The 22373-nt window shown below is 50.4% G+C and overlaps 1 protein-coding gene across 11 annotated transcripts in view; it reads right to left on the reverse strand.

The window, feature by feature from the left end:
• Positions 1–22373, reverse strand: part of ATP2B2 (ATPase plasma membrane Ca2+ transporting 2) — a 366154-nt gene that overhangs the window by 33559 nt on the left and 310222 nt on the right. For 6 of the 11 annotated variants that reach the window (XM_032327044.1, XM_032327037.1, XM_032327027.1 and 3 more), the window contains 6 exons: positions 21584–21616; positions 20347–20406; positions 15218–15259; positions 14217–14375; positions 11364–11578; positions 7862–8104 (listed from right to left, as the gene is read on the reverse strand). In XM_032327044.1, the coding sequence (XP_032182935.1) occupies positions 7862–8104; positions 11364–11578; positions 14217–14375; positions 15218–15259; positions 20347–20406; positions 21584–21616 (752 nt within the window). The remainder of the gene's footprint in view (positions 1–7861; positions 8105–11363; positions 11579–14216; positions 14376–15217; positions 15260–20346; positions 20407–21583; positions 21617–22373) is intronic. The other 5 variants (XM_032327071.1, XM_032327106.1, XM_032327096.1 and 2 more) reach the window with 3 other exon arrangements.

The following is a 22373-nucleotide window of genomic DNA, read 5'->3' on the forward strand; positions in this document are numbered from 1 at the left end:
TAGATCTTGACAAACCCGGAGGTTTTTCTATTGCTGTAGACTTTCCGTGAGCCTTTTTATCTCTAGGGCTCTGATTCTGTAAGGGAGTTAAGGTGTTGGTATTGTTTCCATTTTCATGGCCAGGAAGCAGGCCTGGCAGGGAAGTGACTTGCTCATGGTCACAGACCTACAAAGGGGCAGACCTGGGGCTGTCCCCAGGCCTCTGGCTCCTAGCACAGAGCTTCGTTCAACACATTTCCCTGTTGTATGGAGCCCTTTGGGAATGCTGGATGTTGCCACTAGGCATAATTTCGAGAGGAAAATTCATGTTCGTGTTTGGGGTCCTGGGGGGTAAATAGAGCCAAGAGGAAGGAATGATGACTAGAAGAACTACAAGTTATAAATAACATCTGCAAAAATGAGATGAAAAAAAGTGCAGCTAGGGATGCCTGGGTGGCTCAGTCGGTTAAGCCTCCAACTCGTGATCTCAGCTCAGATCTTGCTCTCAGGGTCATGAGTTCAAACCCCACATTGGGCTCAATGCTGGTGGGAAGTCTAGTTAAAAAAAAAAAAAAAGAAAAAGAAAAAAAAAAAAAAAAAACAAAAAAAAAAAAAGAAAAAAAAAAAAAAAAAAAGAAGCATAACCAGCCTGTACCACCTCACATTCATTTGGATGGCTACTAGAAAAAGCCAAAGCAGAAAACAAGCGTTGGTGAGCGTGCGAAGAAATCGCAGCTCTGTGTGCTGTTGGTGGGAAGGTGACAAGGTGCAGCTGCTGTGGAAAACAGGATGGTAGTTCCTCAAAAGATTAAACATGGAATTCCCATATAATCCAGCATTCTACTTCTGGTTATGTGTATATATATATATATATATATATATATATATATATATATATATCTGAAAGAATTGGCAGCAGGAACTTCAAAAGACATTTGTATACCCATGTTCATGACGTCATTACTCACAAAAGCCAAGAGGTGGGGGCAATCCATGTGTCCATAGACAAATGAATGGATAAATAAAGAGTGGTCCAGACATACAAGGGAGTATTAACCAGCCTTAAAACGGAAGGGAATTCTAACACATGTGACCACATGGATAAACCCTGAGGACATTACAAGTGAAATAAGCCAGTCACAGAAGGACAGACACTGTAGAATTCTACCTGTACTATGTGCCTAGAAGAGTCAGACTCACAGAAACAGAAAGTACGAAGGTGGGGACCAGGGGCTGGTTGTTGATGGGGGTGGGATGGGGAGTTAGTTTTTGATGGGACAGAGTTTCTGTTTGGAATGATGAAAAGTTCTGGGATGGATGGTGGGGATGGTCGCACAACTGGAATGTACTTAATGCCACTTAAAAACAGTTTAGATGGTTCATTTGATGTTACAGGTGTTTTACTGCTTAGAAACCTCCAGAAAGTCCCTCCAAACAACCCAGCATAGTAAACTGTAGCACATGCCATATGATGATGCTTCTAGGAGCAGATAGAAAACAACTTTCTGCTGAGTGGCCCTCTCTGGTGGCCTAGCCCGCTCCTCCTCACCCCTCAACAGGCACTGCCCCCACCCCCCATGCCTGGATGAATCACCAACCAGCTTAACCGCAGCAGCAGCAGCAGCGGCCACTGTTTGAATGTCGATCGGCCCTGTCCTTTATCGGGCTTGTCACATGTGTGGTCGGGGTGTGGCCCCTCAGCGCCTGGGGAGGCCAGCGAGAGTGCTCCCACTTCACAGCTGTGTGCGGGGAGGCCCAGAGAGGTGAACTCACATCGCTAGTCAGTGACCCAGCTAGGGTTGGACCTCAGTGTACTCGGCTCTGAGCCCACAGCACATGCTCTCCCCAGAGTCCTTCCTGTCTCCACTAGCCCTAGAGATCACTGGGTTAACTAGTGAACTGGTTGATGATTGATTTAGAGTCCAAGGGGATCGGGGGAAATGTGTCTGTCTCCCACTATGGAGTAACCAGTGAATATTTGTGGAAATAATACACGAGTAATTCTGTGCTTGTCCCTGTCGGGGGCTGCCCGTGGAAGGCCAGATGGGGTGGAACTTTGGCTTCCAGAATTCTCCTCTAAAGGCCTGTCTCCGCAGGAGCTTCTCAGTGCTAGGCCTCCCAAGGTACATGAGGCAGCAGAGCCCTGGGTTCTTTCCCAGAGGCTGGGAAGGCAGATCAGTGTGAGTGACCAGGACAGTGGGACTGGCTGAGACGCCCTGGGGAGACCTACTCCCAGAAAGCAGACTCCTTGGGGACCTTCCCAGGCTCAGCAGTGCAGCTCTGTGTGTGTGTGGTGTGTGCAGTTGTATGTGTAATTGTATGTGTAGTGTGTGTGTAACTGTATGTGTGTGAGTGTGGCTGTGTATGTGTACAGCTATAAACACATGTGGTGTGTATGTGCATAGTGTGTCCAGTTGTATGTGTATGGTGTGTATATATATGCAGTTGTGTGTGTGTGTTTATATATGGTGTGTGTATGTAACTTTATATGTGTGTGGTATGCGTAATTATATGTGTGGTATGTGTGCAGTTGTATGTGTGTGGTGTGCATATATATGCAGTTGTGTGTGTGGTGTGTGTGTTTGTGTATGGTGTGTGACTGCAGTTGTATGATGTGTGTATGTAATTTTATGCATGTTGTGTGTACACATGTGTGTATGTGCATGGTGTGTGTGGTGGTGTGTGGCATGAACGTGGTGTGTGTGTGGTATGTTCAGTGCATGTGTGTGGTGTGCATGGTGTGGTAGGTGTATATGCATGGTGTGTGTGGTGTGTGTAATTAATTGGATGAGTGGTGTGTGTGCAGGTGTGTGTGTATATGCATGACGTGTGTGATGGTGTGTGGTATGTGGCATGTGCATGGTGTGTGTGGGTGGTGTGTGCAGTGTGTGTGTGCCTGCACACATGCAGGGTGACAGGGCGTGATGTAGGGATTAACAGCTCTGTTAAAAATCCAAATTCTCCATTTGGGTCTATTTGCTTTAAACTCTTCTCCCAGAGACGGTGTTTGCAAAAACAACACAAACCAAAACAACTGAAACAGTTGTTGAGTTCAACACACAGGCCCCTGCCGTTTTACCTACCAGAACCATAGCCCACCCCACCTTCCCATCTCAGCGCCCCGTAAAGTCACCTTTGAGTTTTCCGCATCTTTTGGCTGCCCTGGCTTGGCCAGAGCCCGCTCTCAGAGCGTGGTTTGACTTGGGGACTCTGAGGCTCATTGGGATATTCAATGGAGCCCTGGTTTGGAGCCGGGAGATCTGGGTTCAAGGTTGGTCTCTGCTTCCTGGAGTCCTTCTCTAAGTGCCCAAGTTCTAAGATATGGGAATACAATTAAGCAGCTCCTTCCTGCCTTTGAGGAGTACTGGGGCTCCCTGGGGTAAGGCGGCACCACGGCTACCTCAGCTTAGAAATGGGGTGCCCTGAGGGCCTGGAGCTTCTAATTAAGTGAAGTGTGGCTGGTTTATTCAGGAAGACCATCCTGCCAGGAAACCCCTTTTTGCTTCTTCCTCCTAAACCCCTCCAGAGGCTCTAGAGAGACTTGTTTTTCTCTCGACAGTGTATGTGTTCAGAAATATGCCATGAACTTCCAACAATTCTGCTCCACAAGTCCCCATCCTCGGCTTCATAATTCAGATGTTAACTGCAGTGTCAACCTACCTCGAAAGAGGTCTCACAAAACATGAACTTAAGGTCTGCTTGGGTGGGTTCAGCCCGCAGAACATACACAGTTGGGAAAGGAGAACGCTTTCCCGAGAAAGCACTAGGCCTCACAAGTGAGGAAGGAGGTCCTTCCACCTTAAAGCACAGCTGTGGTTCTGAGAAGCAGCAGGGCGACGGGAAGGAGAGAGCAGAAGTCCTGATGTTCAAAGGGTCAGAGACAACAGAGCAAATCTGAGGGTGTGCCAGGATTTCTGAGGCAGGGGTGCAATTTCTGACTCAAGGATGATTCACATAACTTCTCAGAGGGCAAGTTTAGTCCCTAATGATTTGAAATAAGACAGGGAAGAAAGCTTTGTCATCCTCAGAAAGGAGGGAGCATGGGGTTCCTGGGCCACTTTACCAGGCCTCCTGGCCAGCAGCCTCAGCCTCACACCACTCTCCACACCTGCCTGGGCTGCTTTTCCTGAGTGCCATGAGCAGAATCCTTTTAAGGGCTTATCAGATGCCACCTTGTCCCCCATGCCTCCCAGTCCTGGCTATCATTATTCCAGCCCCAGAGAAGTGCTCAGGCCACAGATCACCTGAATGAGCCAGACATCGTCAGGTCTCCAGGCCTTGGCAGCAATGTGCCCCTGCCTGGAATGCCCTTGCCTCCTTGGTAAACTCCTCTGGAATTCTCTGGGTCCAAATCAGCCTCTTGGTGGTCAGGAGCAATCCTGGGCAGCTTTCTTGATATTTCTACACTCAGTGTTTTTAGCTGCAAGATGGGAATTGTCCTATTTACCCTGATTCCCTGGAAGGGAGGTGAAGGTTCAGGCAAGACAGGGACTGGCAAAATAAACAACAGAGGATATGGCTTCGGAATAATAATAGAAGTTATAAGAGAAATAACTAATGTGGCCTGAGTGCTTGCTACCTGTCAGGTGCTGTGCGGGGACATACATATTTTCTCATCTGACCTTCACAGTGGCTCTGAAGCTGTCTCCAGGCAAGGGTGCAGCCACATGAGTTGGGCAGGAAAGGCTGGTGAGCTGCATGGGCTCATGCACGGACAGATCTGGGTTGGACAGATCTGGGTTCTAATCCTGGCTCAGCCTCTTATCTGCTCTGGAACTCCAAGCATGGTTTTTCACTTCTTCCAGCTTCAGGGTCTGATCTATGAATTAGACATGTGATGTCACCTACTTCATGGGATCATTGTACAAGGGCTACATGGGGGTAAGTTCTTAGCATCGAGCCTGGCTAAGTGAATGTTAGCAACTAGGATTAATTATATATTCACTTTACAGATTTTCAGATTGGGAAGCATAAGCTCAAAGGAGATAAGTAACTTGCTTGGGGTCACACAGGTGGTAAGTGCTGGAGATGAAGTTTGAACCTTGTTTTGCTGGACTTCAGAGCCAAAACTAACCGCTTCTTGGACTAGGTGTCAGGACATCTGCATTCCAGCTTCAGTTGCCCACGGGGAAATTTGGAGCAAGTCCCTTCCTAATTCTGGGTCTCAGAGTAAAGTGAGGGGGCTGGACAGAGGGTCCCTAAGACCTGTGAGTCCATGGAGATGATGCCCATACAAACTACACTAGAAATACTCAAGTAGGTTGTTTTTCTGTTTTTGCTTTTTAAGAATGAAAGGTGCTAGCTAATTGGGAGGTCTCTAGATTAGTGTAGACTAGAGGGCTGGAGGCAGCTGCAGAAGAAGCTCAGTATGCTGGAGGAAGTGGCAGAGCAGTGGTGTTGGCCATGGGACAGAGAGGGGGCCAACTACTACCTCTTGCTGCCACAAAAACAGGAAAGTAGAACATAGGGATAGTCCTGTCCTGAGGATCTTATTAATTCATATTCACCCATCCACTGCCTTCATACTCATCCACTCATCCATTCAACCATCCACCCATCCATCCATCTACCCATCCATCGCCCATCCATCCATCTGTCTCCCTGCCTAATCCTCATCTCATTGATTATATATCTATACATTTATTTACTGATCAATTCACTTACCTCACCCACCCAACCTGTACTTCCCAGGAACTATGCCTGGGGGAACAGAGATGACTCAAATGTTTTTCTCCCTCTCAACGAGCCCACGTTGTCTATGTCAGAGAATAAGAAGACATGGGAGAGTCAGTGCTCTCACAAAGGAGGAATCAGGTGGAACATCTGGAAATGAGATTCTAGCTTTGCCGCCAGTGCCATGCGACACACCTAATTGAGATGTCTCCTCAGCTCTCCTGGCAGACCCCAGAACAGCTTTTTTTTTTTTTTTAAATGTGATTACATAACCTACATCTCAATCCAAGCCCACCTGGCAGGGCTGTGCCCCTGCAGCCACCCCATCCTCCAAAGCCCGCTCTGGGAATTGCCCTGCTCCCTTCTCTGCCACATCTGCAGGACAAGATCATTAACAGCAACTTGGTTATTTTAGGAAGGCCTGGGGAACAGAATAAAACACTGCTGAGTTCCCTTGATTCCCAAATTGGGGCGGGGGTGGGGTGGGAAGAAGACAAACGTCATCATTTCTGGCATCGCCCCAGGGGCTCTTGGTCACCCCTCTGTATGCGTCCTCCCGACCTACTTTCTCCTCTTCTCTGGGGGCTTCCCTCAGCCTGCAGCTCCGGGGTGATGTGGGTGGCTGTTCGGCCCTGGACAGTGCAGACCTTGCAGTCCCAGTGTCTGGAGGCAGAAGCTGCCTCCTCCCCTTTCTCCCACCAGCCCTCAGCTCCTCGCTGCTGAGTCACACTCTCCTCCCCATTTGGATGAACTCCTGGCGGCTCCCACAACCCAGCCTGACCATGATGCTTCAAGCTGGCTCTGGGACAGAAGGCAGAGGTTGGGGCTAGGGCACATTTGGGAGGCAAGGCAAAAAGCCCAGCCGCTCACCTAGATGCTCCCACTACAGATGTCCTGCTGCCGACTGACCTCTGGATGGACAATTCCGTGTTTCTCTTCATCCAAATATTGGTTAACTACAAAAAGGCCATCTGTGCTTCTAAACCAAATGGGGATCACAGCATGATGAGTCTACACAGCTTAGCTGAGAGAGGAATATGAGAATTCCTATCGGAATTTGTGATACTGCTACTATTACTAACAACAAAATGTCATTGGTGGTAGATCCTTTCTGAAAATGGCCAAATTAGTTCCCTCTCTAAATCCATGCCCTTTGCAGTGTGATCTTATAGTTCCTTCCATTAAGAGATGGCATCTATTTCCCCATTCCCTGAATCTGCACTGGCCTCTTGGCTTGCCTTGGCCAACATCATGCACCAAGATGACACTGTGAACCAGCCCAGACCAGCCTGCTGGAAGAGCTGGGACCACATGGAGCCAAGATGAACCATCCCAGCTGAGGCCATCCCAGTCCAGCCTACCGTGCTGCTGAGATCAGCAGAGCTGTCCACCTGAGCCACCACAGATGCAGATGTGAGAGGGAGTCCCATGGACAGTGGAAGAGCCCACCCACAGAATTGTGCACTAAATACAGTTTGGTTTTGGAGCCACAAAGTTTTGGAGTCCAGTAGTCCCTGCTTATTTTTGGGGGATATGTTCCAAGACCCCCAGGGGACGCCCAAATCTGTGGATCATACCGAACCCTATATATACTATGTTTTGTCCAAGACATGTATCTTTGTGATAAAAGTTTAATTTATAAATTAGGCACAATAAGAGATTAACAACTGATTAAGAACAGATACTAAAATAGAACAATTATTACAATATACTGTAGTAAAAGTTACATGAATGTGGTCGCTCTCTAGGTATCTTACTGTATTGTACTCACCCTTCTCGTGCTGTTGTGAGATGATAAAGTGCCTATGTGCTGAGCTGAAGTGGAGAAGGGTACAGCCTGTGCTGTAAATCACGAGGCCACTCTTGACCTTCGGACAATATATCAGAAGGAGGGTCAGCTGTTATGGGCTGAGGCTGACCACCCATAACTGAAAGGGGAACTACTGTAGTTATGTGGCAAAAGCCAACTAATAGTAAGTGTTTTGTTTTTGCAAGGAGGACAATGACAGGATCTAAAAAACGCAATTAACATTTTTGGGGGCTCATATAAATATCATTGCTAAATCAAAAAGAAACAAGTTGCTTGCTATATGACCACCCAAAATACATCAGCAGTATTCAAAAATAGGAATCACATCATTCAATCTGCCTGGTGTCTCTGCATCACCCCGCGGACCTTGGTTCCTCCAGTGGAGGCTACACCACTCACCAGAATCTTGGTGGTGTAGGCGCTGTTGATGGCAATGGCATTGACGAGCAGCTCCAAGGTCTTGGCATTGATGGAACTGGGGTCAGGGATCTCCTTGTAGTGGACATCGCCGACGTAGGCCTGCACAACTGTCATGCGATTGGTGGTCAGCGTGCCCGTCTTGTCCGAGCAGATGGCGGTGGCATTGCCCATGGTCTCACAGGCATCCAGGTGGCGTACCAGATTGTTGTCTTTCATCATTTTCTGGGGGCAGGGGCAGGTGAGAGGGCGACAGTGAGGAGAGGGAGCTGGGGGGGTGTCAGGGAGTGGGGTTGGAGACACTGGGAAAGCATGCAGTAAGAGGTGCAGAGCTGCTGCCATCTGCCCCGTGTTTCCCACATGTGCAAAGATGTGGAATTGGAGATCTGTGTATGTGCAGCCTTTTAATTGAACCACTTAAAAGATCTGATTAATTGACCTTTTTTTTTTTTTTTTTTTTTAAGAATCTGTATTCCTTATGGAAAAGATAGGGAAAAGGATGATAAATTAATGTTGGGTCTTTTACAATGACCTCAAATATTTTTCTCTTATACCCTAACAGAAGTAGCCATCCTTTATTTGGTTAATGGTTTTTTTTTTTTTTTTTTTTTTTTTCCAAATCTTTTGCTGGTGCCTGGTTTTCATTGTCATTTTTGGTCCCACCAAAAATAAATAAATTTAGGATACATGTATGTGTTTGTAGACATAGGACAGTATCTGGAAAAATTTCAAAATGTTAGGGTTATTATTTCTGCATGGTAGAAGAGATTTTTACTGCCTTCTTTTAAAAAAATCTATAGATTCTAAAAAAAAAAATCTACAGATTTTTTTTTCTGCATTGCATATATATTATACCTCGTATAACAAAAGTCACAAATTTCTTTTCAATATACAAACACAAAAAAGAAAACAAATCCATCTTTATGCCATCACCCAGAAAGGATACATCTTATGTATAGACATCTTCTTAAATTTATAGCAAAAATGATATCCCACCATACATATTACTATGAATTTTCTGGTATTCACGTATTCTCTGTCTTCCCAGCTTCACTCCTAGCTTCTTCGAGGTTCTCAAGCAAACTCATGCAAATGAAGTAATTCTCAAGCAAGCGTCATGCTTAAGATAGACCCTGCAGACCCAGTTACCCTATCTGGCAAGGGGGGACAAGAGAAGCTGCTAGAGGCTGAATCAGACAAAGTTCTCGTCTGTTCCTAGTAATCTGGTTTCCTTTGTTCTTGCTCCCCATCCTAACTCTTCATAAAAAGGGTAAAAAAAGAGCGCCATTAGAATAGTTTTAATAGCAGTTCATGTTACGAAGAAATGAGTATTGGTAGAATTATATGCTATTGCAATCTTATTATAACCTGCGATAATAGTGACACCTCATGTATGTTGAATGCAGGAGCAGTAGCAATAGGAATTTGCAACACGCTTTATGGCTGGCGAAGTTCTTCCTGGTTCATTTTCTAGTCTGATGGTACAGGAGGCCTGTGAAACCTTTGGGGATGGTGATCCTCCACGTTGGTCAATGGAAAAGCCACAGCCAAGTGATTTGACAAGGATCACACACCTAATATGGGTTAATGCTCAGACTGGAGCCTAGCTCTATTTAACTTCACAGGCTGGGTCATTCCATCTGGCCCCTGCCCATCTGTACTGCCGGAACAGGGTTCGTCTGTTGGGTTTAAGAATAAATATATAGGTGGCTGCTCTGTCCTGGAAGTGTGGCTGGTCTGACATGAAGTGTGCTGTACGTGTAAAAATATGTGTTGGTTTTTGAAGACTTATTAAGAAAAAGGCAATGAAAGACATCTCACTAGCTATTTGTATGGTATTATATGTTGGATTGCTAACATAATATGTTTGGACATAAAGGTGAACTAAATTATATTACTAAAGGTGAAGTAAATTATATTATTAAAATTAACGTCACCTCTTTCTTTTTACTCTTTCCTTTGAACATGGCCGCAAAGGAATTTAAAATCACACATACAGCTCACGTTGCTCCTCTGAGTCATCTCTGTTCTTTCGATGGCGGCTCCCAGGGTGGGTATGCCAGGCTCAGAGAGGGGAGAGTTTGCCTCTCCTGGGTTGGGGCTGTACTCAGTTTATCAAGTGACTATAAAAGTAACATGACCTAAGACAGCTGAAGGTACCAGATGCCAGAGATGTGAATGGCAGAAGGTGCAGAGACCTAAAAAGGTCTGTATATGGTCACCCCAAACTACCTCTGTGTGACTTTCAAGACACCCTGAGCTCAGCTGGGTGGCCGTGGGGGTCCCCTCTCATGGCTTAATGAAAATCACCATCTTTGGGCTCCAAACTCCCAAGCAGCATTGTGTTGTGACCCATTTGGTCTTTGGTCTGTGAGATGGAGTTTCTTCAAGAACCCTAAAACAAGGAGGTGATAAGGGCCATATCCTTTACCCAGAGCTGCCACTTTCTGGCATCTGCCTGGAGATCTCTTTTCTGTATGAAATTACATCGGCAAGCCCAGTCCAAATTCCAAGTTGGAAACTGACGCCCGCCGTGCCCTCCAGCAGCTCTGCCAATGTCTCAGAGCCAATGCCTTGTTTATAAACATGCCCAGGGCTCCATCCTTGTAGGGACGTCCTGGCCTTGGGGCACTGGGGACCAGGAGTGCAGAGCTCTGCCCTCCAAGGTGGGAAAACCATGTGGCCAACAGCAGAGAATGAGGCCCCAAGCTTGAGGCACCCACCGAGATGCTCAGCCCAGGGTTTGGGCTCCATGGTCGGCCTTGGCCTGGGAGCAGGGGGCGGCAGGGCTCTGCCATCTGGGGAGCACTAGAAACACCCACCCCACCCCCAGACCCAAGTATCCACAGTCAGCTTTCATGGACTTACCACCCTTCATGAAACTGCTTTTAAAACCTCTTCCCTTTTCAGCCCATCCCTCGAGTGGTGGGGGTTTCCTTAAATCAGATTTCTTTTGGCTTTAAGGTTTATCTCTTCCCAACTTCAGGGAGCAACCTCTGAGATGAGTTGCAGAAATATCACAGCTTCCATGGGACTTTGACCTCAGACTTCTCCTTACATTTGGTGGGATGGGGTTGGGTTTGGGCCTGCATTGTAAGGTCTGCTTTTTATGGTGGTTTTTTTTTTTCTTTTTTAAAGTGGAGTTGATGATCAATGTTCAAAAATCAGTCCAGGATTCTGGCTTCTCTGGGAAAAATGTGAAGAGTGGGCAATGCAGGGGGGCTGCATCTGCAAGGCAACACTTGGCTGGGGTGAATAATGGCTATCCCTGGAGCCAGGGTGTGGCCCTCTGAGCTGCTATAGGCCTCCCTGAGGACACGTGAGTTCTGGGTTCCCACATATGTCTCGTCTCCCAGCTTCCAGGATGCCCCCTTCCTTCTTCTTAGCTCTACTCACAGCCCAGCGCCTGCCCCACAGGCCACCCCCAGAGCCCTGGCTGGGGGCAGCTGATCGGAGCTGTGCCGGCCGGTCCTCTCCTTCTCACCTTCACCGAGTAGGCCAGTGAGATGGTGACGGCCAGAGGGAGCCCCTCTGGCACGGCGACCACCAGCACTGTCACACCGATGATGAAGAACTTGACAAAGTACTGCACGTAGACGGGTGTGCACTCGGGTAGCCACGGCTTCTTATTGACCACGAAGGTGTCCACGGTGAAGTAGAGCACCAGGATGATGACTGTGATGGCCGACATCACCAAACCTGTAACACGGGTTGGGGGGCAGATCTGCTCAGGGGTTCTTCTGAGGGTGGGGGCCCTGGGAAGTGAGATGGGGACCAAACACTTGGCTAGGCGAACCCTAACCCACATCTCATAGCTTTATGGCCTGGGGCATGTCCTTGAGCCTTACAGAGCCTCAGTCTCCTCTTCTGTGCAATGGGGATGCATGTTTATTTCACGCGGTTTTGCAAAGATCAAAAGTGATGGATGCATGTAAAGCCCCTTGCACAGTGCCCGACACCTTGTGGGTGCTCAGGAAATGTGTGCGGAGACCATGGGAATCAGTTCGAACTCCCTGCATAGTTCTCACACACGTTCATGTGTGGTTAGTACCATTTATCAACTCACCCGCCCAGGTACCTAGTGGCTCCTAATTCAGGAACAAGGGACACAGCCCTAGAGAGGACAGAGTCCCTCCCCTTGAGAAGCTGAGACTTCAGAGGGGGAGGCAGACAAGAAGGAAAAAACTCATGAACAAGATCGTCCACGTAGGGATAATGGTGTGTAGAACTGCAGGACGACGTGACGGAGAGCCACACGGGCTGCCGGTAAGAAAATGACCCACGTGTCCATCGGCAGACCAAGGGACCAAGAAAACATGGCACAGACACACAGCAGAGTATGACTCAGCCTTAAAAAAGAAGGAAGTCCTGCCACTTGCAACCCCATGGATGGGCCTGGAGGACATGATGCTAGATGAGAGAAGGCAGACACAGAAGGGCTTACATGAGGAATAGAAATAGTCAAACTCATAGAAGCAGAGAGTGGAAGGCTGGTTGCCAGGGGCTGTGGGGAGGGGGAGAGAGAGGGTTGTTTTTCAGTGGATATAGAGTTTCAGTTATGCAAGATAAAGAAGTTCTAGAGCTCTGCTTGACACCATGGGGCCAACAGTGAACAATATGGTATTGTGAACTTCAAAACTGGGTAAGAGGCTAGATTTCCTCTTCAGTGTTCTGGCCCCAAACAAAGGAAAACAGAAAAACCCAGGAAAGAACACAGGAATTTTGGGAGTTGGGGAATATGTTTCATACCTTGCTTGTGGTGATGGCATCATGGGTGTACGCCCATGTCCAAATTCATCAAGATGTACATTACATGTGTGTAATTTTTTGCATATTGATTGTACTTCAATCAAGCTTCAAAAAAGAAAACAGAACAACACGGGCTGGTGGGGAGGGACTGTTTTAGCAAGGGTGTTCAGGGAAGACTTCCTGGAGGAGGTGATACTTGAGTAGATGGGGAATGATGAGAAGGATCAGCCAGAGGGTGACGTGTAGAAAGTGTTTTGGATGGAGGAAAGAGCAGGGAGCCCTCTTTCAGCTGAGGACACTGAAGTCAGTGAGGGAAGGGACCTGTCCAAGGCCACAAGCCCGAGAACACTACAGAGTTAGGAGATGTGGATGGCTATCTGCTCGGATCCCCTGAGATCCCCTGGCCCGTTCGGGGAGCTGTAGGCACTGTGCAGGTGCTGCAGAGACTGTGCACAGCTGCGGACTCTGCCAGAGGAAGTCCACACTTCAGAGAGCACTGTCTCCTGTCAGGACGTATCTGGGACGGCACCCCACCCCAATCTGATGGCCAGTATTCAACGGCTCAGGTGGAGGGTCCAAAAGCCCAGACCCCTTGCTGCAAGACCAGACAGACCCTGCAGAGGTAGACAGAGACGGGGATTTCTCCAGGAAGTATCTGGCTTTTTCTGTGACCCTACTGAGTCTTTTACCCTTTACAGGTCTCACCGGAGAGCACCCTTGCCCCTAAAAATCCTGCACCCATCCACCTCAGACTCTGCTTCAGGGAATTCAGTCCAAGAGGGAAGCAGAGGTGGGATGTGAACCTAGAAGTGTTGGACCCCGAACTCCATTCTTGGCAAGGCTGAGGGGGGAGAGGGGGGTGAGCAAGGGCTTTGAAGGCTGTGGGTGGTTCTCATCGCTCCTCCCACCCCCCCCCACCCCCACCCCCGGCCAGTGGCGGTACTGTGGCTCTGCGGAGTCTGCTGTATGCCAAGGCTGGAGGAAATCCCTGGGCCCATCGCTCCCCCGCCCCCATCTCCAGCTGTGGGACTTCAGAGCGGGCTCTATCCCCATCTGACAGTCGCAGGGGCGGGAAGCCAAGCTCCCAGCAGCCGGGAGCTATCACCAGGCCCCTAGTTTAAATATAGACAGCCAAGCCTGTAATTTGCCTCCCTTCTCCACGCTGTGGTGCCTATAATTAGAGCCGGGAGACAGCCAGGTGGGGAGGCCTTGGTGTTTGCGTGTCCTCATGTGGGATGAGAGGCCAAGGCCATGTCAGACGGGCAGGGCTGGCCTTGTAGCTGAGCTCAGCTTCCTGGGCTGGAGGGGCCACCACCAGCCATCACCTGGAGCTCCCAGCTCAGTGGGGATCAGGCTTGTGTTGAGGCTCAGATAGGAGGCTTCTCACTGGGCTCCTAGCATGGCCCTCAACCTCTTCAATCTTTCCTTTGCATGGCAGCTGGGGTCGGGGGGCCAGTCAAGAGTCCTAATCCAGACCCCACTCTGCAGATGAGGCAACTGAGAGCCAGCTCGGGGCGGGGCCCTAGCTGGGGTCCCTCTGTGTACCCCATGTCCCCCTGTGCACCGTCCACGGCGGCCGCACGCTTACCTGCCTTGCCGATCTGTACAGCCAGCTTGGTGAGCTTGCCCTGCAGCACGGATTTCTCCTTCTTGTGCATGTTGGCCTTTTTTTTGTCATCAGCGTCGCCGCCCTCAGCACTCTTGAGGGGCTGCATCTCCATGGCGGCGGCCCCATCCTGCTGTTTGGCTGTAGGGGGCAGAGTATGCACATGCACGCACACACGCACACACATGCACGCACACACGCACACGCGCACACAGCCAGGTCAGCCTGCAGGGTGGGCATACTGGCACCCACCCTGCCTGCCCAGGGGAGTGTGCTGAGACATTCACTCCCTTGTCTGGACCCCTGCATGGCTGGCACAGACACCCTGTGAGACGGGGTCTGCTTCTTCCAGCTGGAGACCCTAGTCCCAGGGCCAGGGACTGCCTTGGACCTGGAATCCAAGTGTGAATAGGGAGTGACACAGTTCTTGGGTTCCCAGCAGGTGTAGGCTGGGGTCCCCTCTGGGCCTGAAGAAGCCCAGAGATCCTTCCCCAAATGGCCCCTCAGCTTTCGCCACATTTAGACAAGACAGATAGCCTTGGCCTTCCCCAGGGGGTTCTTGAGTATGTCGTTGGGATATTAATAGTCGCCAGAGAAGAGGGACACAAAGAGGGCTTAAAAGATAAAAGAGAGTGTCCTTATCCTTGGGTGCCAAGCCTCCTCTTTCTTTGGTGAAGGACTGACTGGTGGGTCTGGGGCCTACCCCTTAGCCCCTCAAGATTCCAAAGAACCAGCTTCAAGTCTTCAGCAAAATGGGTAGCCTAGCACAAAGGCTGGGGAAGAGCTGGCTCACAGCTGGCCCCTGTCCTCATGGGTGATGTCTCCATTGGGCCTGCCACCATGTGAATCACAGCCACCACCCCCCCCCCCCCAAATGCCAGGCACCTGCAGGCACAGACCTGTCTGCTTCTAGCCTGGCTCTCAGAGCCAGTGGGGAGAGGGGCAGCAGGGACCCCAGAAGCCGGTGAATACAAAAGGGTTACCTTTGCTCTGGCTGGCGTCCACATTGCCATCCTGCATTTTACCTACACGACAAAGAATTTTAACAGACAACAGAGAACAGACAACACACGTCGATCATCACAGACGCAACAGGGCCACCGACATTCATGTCACAGATGGAGGAAGGGCCGGGCCGACTCCGTCCCTCCACACGGGGACGCTGGGGTGGCCTGAGACAAGAAGAAACCTGGCCACTGCACTGGCTGCAGGCTCTGTCCTGATTCTCTGGGGGGCTTGGAGAGAGAGCTTCAGTGGGAGTTATTTCAGACCTGAGAGTACTGAGTAAATGACTGCTTTTGAGGGTAGAAGGGACCAGAGCTGACTGGCAGGAAGCAGAGAGGTCCTCAGGTCCCCAGTGATTAATTTGGTCAGTGCTTTGGTGGGCTGAGAGGAGGCAAAGGAAATGAAAGACACACACACACACACACACACACACACACACACACATTCTAGAAAGGGGAGGACTTTGGTCAATGTGTTCCTTAGTTCCTGGCTCCAGGAGTGATGTATGTAGAATTTTGCTTTCTCCTTGTCCATCTGGAGGAGTGTGAAGCCACAGCAAGGACAACCCCCCGCCCAGCTCCACTGAGAGTGACCCATGCCAAGGGTGAGCAAGAGCTCCCTAATGGTGGGCTTTGAGGGGCCCCAAGCACTGCTCCCGCTGGGAAGTTGCCGACCCCTCCCTCCACTTGGGTGTATGCTCTTTATTCTGAGGCTGACCAGCCTGGGCCCTAGCAAACAGGGAAGTAGGGCTGGTGGTCTCCCCCGGGTGCCCCCCTGCCCCGGCCCTGCATGCCAGTGCTGGGGAAAGGGCTGAGTCTGGGGCTGTTCACCTCCTAATCAGGGCTGCCTGGGAGTCCCCCCAGCCTGCTCCAGTCTCGGCCAGAGGCTTGTGGGCTGGGTTTGCAGCATGGGCCGTACTGGTAGCCCCTCGTTGGCAGCTGAGACACCTGTCTTTACCTGCTGGCACTACAGAGAGGAGGTTTCCTCCTGTCCCTTTGGCCTGTCCTCTGAGCTCACTCAGAGCTCTGCGCACAGGCCTTGCTACCTTGGGAGGAGCCTGCGGAGGTCAGCTGCCCTTGGCCATTTGCTGTGAAGAATGAGAATCACAGCTCACGTTCTGTGAGAAACCACCACGTGCCAGGTGCATATAGAACATCCATGATTTCATCTAACCCACATCACATCCCTATAAGGGCACTCCTGCCCTGCTCCCACTTCCAGATCAGAAACTGAGGCTCAGAGAGACAGATGACCTGCCTGGGTCCCCAGGGTTAACGCAGAGCTGGCCCCATCTATGTTTCCACCCCAGTTGAGGAGAAGGCAGCTAGCCCTCAGCTCCTCTGAGCACAGAGGAGGGTCATCAAGGTGGTTGTGTGCCCCTGTTTGGACATGAACTAGCTGTGTGGCTTTACCTCTCCCAGTCTCAGTGTCCACCTCTGTAAAATAGGGAAGCAACATTCAGCTTCTTGAGCACCTGACAGTGGCCTTAGTCATAACCACTTGCCCATTTAGCATTCTGCATTTTATGGGTTCCTCTCTTGCCCACCTCCCCAATACCCTGTGGGTGAGATGGGAGGGAGTCTAAGCACTCCCATTTTACAGATGAGAAAACTGAGGCCAAGAGAGGTTCAGAGACAGCTCTCATTTCTGGAGTATCCTGATGATAACCCCATGGCTGCCTTACTGGTTCCATAACACTGTCTTCACCCACACCAGATCACGCTGTAAGTGACTCGGAGGGGAGAAGTGGCTTTCCTGGATCCCAGCCCCGTGCTACCTCTCCAGGGGAAATGTTGGGCTGTTCCCCCTCCTCTCACGGCAAATGGTCAGGGACCCACCCTGGGGGCGGAAAGAGAAGGCCCCCATTGCTCTATTGCAAAGTTCTTTTTGCTGGATTAAAAACAAAACAGAAAAAGCCTTTTTAGAGCCAACAGGAATGAACTACAATAATTATATTTATTTTTAAAAATAATTTTACTAACTGGGCTAAAGGGCATGGGAGGACTCCTCTTCCATACTTGGTTCTAGAAGACACAAAGGGGCCTTATTTGCATTGCATATTATCAAATGCAATAGCCCATGTGTGTGCCCATTAACCAAGCTAGCAATTTCCTCTTTTATTTCCATAGTGATCACGTGGCCAGAAAGATAATCACCAGTGCATATGTTCAAGGGAGGGAGCAGTGTTGTGGGGGTGCTTCTGCGCACATGGCCTGGTTTCTCAGAAGCCAGGGGCTTTTCTCAGCCAAAGTGGAGCTTGCCTGGCCCCTGTAACTATGGGGGGGACAGCCAGACCTGGGTCTGTGCATGACCTGGGAAAGGGGGCTCTTGCAGGGAAGCTGGGATGGGGAACTTGGGCGGAGACTTGGAGACCCCCCACCCCACATCAGATGCAGACACAGCTTTGACAAATGGGTCTGTTATGAGCCATGGGTGTGAAAAGTGTGTGTGTGGAGGTTCGATGGTGAGGTGACCTGATAAACAAGCTTTGGGGAGCACTAAAGAGATGAACTGGGAGATGTTACTTCTCTTGCCTGTGCTTCCATCTCTTCCTCTGTGACATGTGACAATGTCGACCAAGGTGATGCTTAGGAAAAGCATCACAAAGTGCCCTGTTAATGTCTGGAGTTCAGAGTGGTGTATTTACTAACCGTGATTATAAGCAATGTATTGAACAATGGTATGTTAATCAGTATAAATGAAATAATAAAAAGATAATGGCTGTCATAATGGCTCCAAGATGAATGGAACACACCCGCTTTCAGCTGGGAGGGGGCTTGGTGAGGGTGGGTCCAGAGGGACTACTGCCAGCTAAGTGTGTTTTCTATAGCCAATCATCCTGATTTGGCTCAGAGGAAGGAAGAAAAGGAATGGTTAATTCTCTCATTGACCAAGGCTCAGCCAGGCACCTCTCAACCTTTAATACACTCTGGCCTGGAGCCTGGAGAGCTCATTAGATGAGATCAGGCACATTCAGTGTGGTATGGCCCTAGTCTGGAGAGCTTATATGAATGCAGATTTTAGTTCAGTGGGTCTGGGGTTGGGCCTGAAATTCTGCATTTCCAACAGGCTCCTAGGAGATGTCCAGGCTTCTGGTCCTCTGGTTACTTTTTGAGAAGCAATGGCTTAGAGCACTATTTCCCTAAGTATATTAGAGAGACAAACCAATCCCACAAGATTCAGCCAGAAAATGTCCTGCAGCCAAATCAGCCTGGGAAGCCCTCCATGGCTAACTTTCCACTATATACCAGCATATTCAAGGCTCTGAGAAGTCCTACAATAAGGAAGAGACAAATTCTGTCCCATGGTTCTTAAACATCTCTGACCACAGGATCCTTTTCTTGGGGGCAGGACCTATTGATATTCCTGTGATGTTTACAAGGCACACTCTTTCAGGAAACTCTGGATCAGGAAGTGGAATAAGTACTTTAGAGCCAGCAGGCCTGAGTTTGAATCCTAAGTCTGCTTCTTTCTTGTTCTGTGATATTAGGCTAGTGTTTTGATCTCTCTGAGCCTGTCTCCCAATCTTTAAAGTGGGGACAATAAACTCTGTATCACAAGGTTGTCATGAGGATCAAATGAGGCCATGAGCAGGAAATGTTTGCAAAATGTCTGGCATACAGTAGGTAGTCAAGTTCCCCATCTTTCCTGCAGTTTTTCTCAGGATACCAGGAGTTTTCTGCTACAGTTTGGAAGTGAAGCAGACTTTTTTTAGGATGGACCAGCCTGGATGCAGTCTGTATGTTCACTGAGCCCAGTGGGCTCACTGCTCTGTGGGAAGCAGGATGCCAGCTCCTGTTTCCTTCTCCCCCTGCCTGGGTTTGCCTATATTGGTTCTCCCTGTCATCCCTCGCTACCCCTCCCTGACGCATGACACCTCCCACACCCCAAGCTGTTCTCCTTTCTCCTCCGGTGCCTGAAATAGACCCACACCCAAATTAGCAAGGCGCAGCTCACAGAAGTGTCTTTCTTGGCCCCTGACATCTACAAGGTGCTTCCATCATTGGTCACTTTGAATGCAGGTGGCCCAGCCAGAGGTCTGGGGCAGGGGATGGGAGTATGAGGTAGGACAAGACCTCCACATCTTCCAGGAGTGGTGAGGAGGAAATGATATAATGGACGAGAAACCCGCAGCCCAGTGCCTTGCGTGTAGCAATGCCGCAAGAAAGGCTTTTCCCTTCTCTCAGTTTCCCGGGGCAACTGTTTTATGATCAAGCCCTATAGCTCTCAGCTTGGGTGACTATCATGCTACCTAATCTGGGGACAGGGGACCGATCTGAGTACACAGAAGCCTCATCACTCTGAAGATAGGAGGGTACAGAAATAAGAAATCCTCTAAAGGTTGGAGGCAAGTGAATGGAATTCCTTCTTGCCTGTGGGTAAGGAGGTTAAAATGCAGATCCCAAGGTACTGTGGTTGCCCCCCCACCACCACCCCTCAGCCCCCAGGGGGCCCGTAAGAATGCAGAGACTCAGGACAAATGCTCTAGCACAGGCAACAGCAGGAAACACCAGTCCACTTCCGAGGGACAGAACCAGGCCCGCGCCCAAGCGAGCCCCCTGCCCGTTCACTCCGAGAAAAAGAAGAGGAAGAAATGTTTATCAGTGGCTCAGCCATGCTGTGGGGTGGGGCCAAAGAGCTGAATCCCGGCCTGGGTCCCCCTGCCTCGAGGAAATTTTCAAGTCGAGGACTGGAGACTTCACTAGGGACCCAGATGCCAGCTTCAGCCCAGGGCCTGACCCCAGGCCTTCTTCCCCAAGCGGGGGCCAGGAGTGTGCTTAGGAGAGGGCCACGACGGGTGGGATGCTGCTTCTTGGGAGCCAAATCTGAAGCCCAGGGTATGGCCCTCTTCTGGGCTCCACTGGGGGTTAAGGTCCCATAGGAGCCCCTGCCATTTTGGTCGCCGTAAGCGGGCGCGGAGCTGATTCCCCGTTGGTGGCTTCTCTCTTAAGCGCCTGCCCCACGTGGGAGGATGAATGTCCCAGAGCTGCCCATGCACATCCAAGATCTGTGCAGTCCAGAACAGGGAGAGGCAAGCCCAGAGTTGGGGGTGGGGGAGAGAGACGCCCATCCAACCGAGACCGAGAGCTCGCCATCGGAGACGTACCATTGACTAGGCTGGTATTTGCACTATCGGCAGCATTTGAACCTGCTGCACCATCGGCCGCTGCGGGGGTGGGAGGGATGGAAAATGCAGTGGGTCACAATGGAGAAAAGCAACAATGCAGAACAGCAACAACAATAGACATGAACCAACTTGTGGGAAATAACATGACTACATTCTTAAAAAAAAAAAATCTCTGTTGGAAATCAGGAAACTCAAATTTAGGAGGGTGGGGGTGGAACGTTCCCATAGAAATGTCATAAAAATCAGGGGAAAAAAACTCAGACATGGAGGGTCTTTGAAATAAAACATGGCAGATGATAAATGTGGTTAGGTAGCATGGCACCGTTCTGTACTAAGGTCTGAACCGATGTACCGCTCTGGCCATGCCAATCAGGCAGGTCCCTATCAGAGAAGCTTCTAGGAGAAGGAATCTGGCTGCCCATCAGGGCCAGAAGGACCCATGGCCAGGAGTCATTTCAAAACATTCAGCAATCGGCACGGTGCAGGTACCCGCCATTCTGATCAGGTACTTGCTGTGACCACTATCTCTGTGTCCCAGAGGGACTGTCCAGCGGTGGCAGTGACTCAGGATTTGAGCCCTTGACTCAGGCCACTGCCCACAGCCACCTCCTCCTTCCTAACTAGCACTCTAAAGATCGCCTTGGTTACCCCCATACATTGAAGAGGTGACATCCAGCATGTTGTACTTTGTGCATGAGACAGAGAAAGGTACTAGCCAGTTTCCTTAGTTTAGCAATTAAAAATGACGTGAGATGGTCAGATGCACTCTGGTTGTTCTTTCTTGGGGCGGGGGGAGATGGATTGTGTGGGAAGGAGAGGGTAAGGTAAGGTGGGTTAGATGCCCATGCTGTGCAGTGAGGGGCAGCCGGGCTGGGCTCTGCGGGGTGTGCCCATGAGAGCAGGGCTGTGGGGTCGTGTGATGATGAGCGGGGCACCACACACTGGCCTGGGGGTGGAGGGCTGTGTGGGGTTGGCGTGGAGATGGCAGTGGCGCCGTGTGCATCGGAGGGCAGGGAAAAGCACTGAGGGGCAAATAGGTAGAGTGAGGGGCTGGTTCCTCCAGTGGGGCCGGCATCACGTGGGGGCCCAGTGGAGGGTCCCAGGGTTAGGAGGCCTCCTCCAATGGTGTGTTGGGGGTCTAGGGCCACGGCCTGGGGGTCAAAGGCTGCTGCTATTTCTAAAAGCCCCATCTACCCTGAGGGGGGTCTTACTGTACCTGGTAGCTGAAGGCCATCCCCCTTCTTCACACCTGTGTGATGATTTTTGAGACATGTTAATGAAGGAGAAGCACATACAGCCTCACTTGCACGTCCACACACACGCATGCGTGCACACACACACACACACACGCACGCGCGCACACACACACGCACACACGGCTGCACACTGGTGCTCATCCTGACATGGGGCCGCGATGGAGGTGGAGGTGAAGGGATGGGGGTGCAGAGGGGCCCAGTCCCCGTCCATGTCGCTCACAGGCGCCTGAGAGGCTGGGCTGCTCCCTATCTTCCTCTGCTGTGGCCCCCCAACATCCCACTTCTTCTCTACACAGACCCCCACCTCACAGGGGTGCAGGTGTGTGTTCAGTGAAGGACTCTGACCTATGCTTCAGGGCAAGAGAGGCCTGTCTTCCTGCCGAAATCTTCAGGAACATAGGAACATAGGTACACAGGTACATAGGAACATAGATCCGGCTTCCCTCACTCAGGCCCCAGTGAGGCCAAGAAAAGGGGTACCTGCCATACCCTGCCTACTGCCCCTATCTGCCCGACTGTCTGCACCCTGGGGTCAGAGCCGGCCACAACCTCTATCTCACTGTGTGGACACTGTCCTGATACCCTCCGGGCTTTTTGACCAGGACTATCTCCTTAGTATTTTCAACCTCAGCTGTCTCCTGGTTCTCTCCAGCTTCTGGACTTCCCTGAGGACAGCTCAGCTCCACTGTTCCTGCTGGCGGGGCTGCCATAATCTTAGGGGGACCCCTCTAGAAAATGGGGTATTGCCCT

Source organism: Mustela erminea, chromosome 1 (assembly GCF_009829155.1).
Source record: "Mustela erminea isolate mMusErm1 chromosome 1, mMusErm1.Pri, whole genome shotgun sequence".
NCBI classification, from domain to species: Eukaryota; Metazoa; Chordata; class Mammalia; order Carnivora; family Mustelidae; genus Mustela; species Mustela erminea.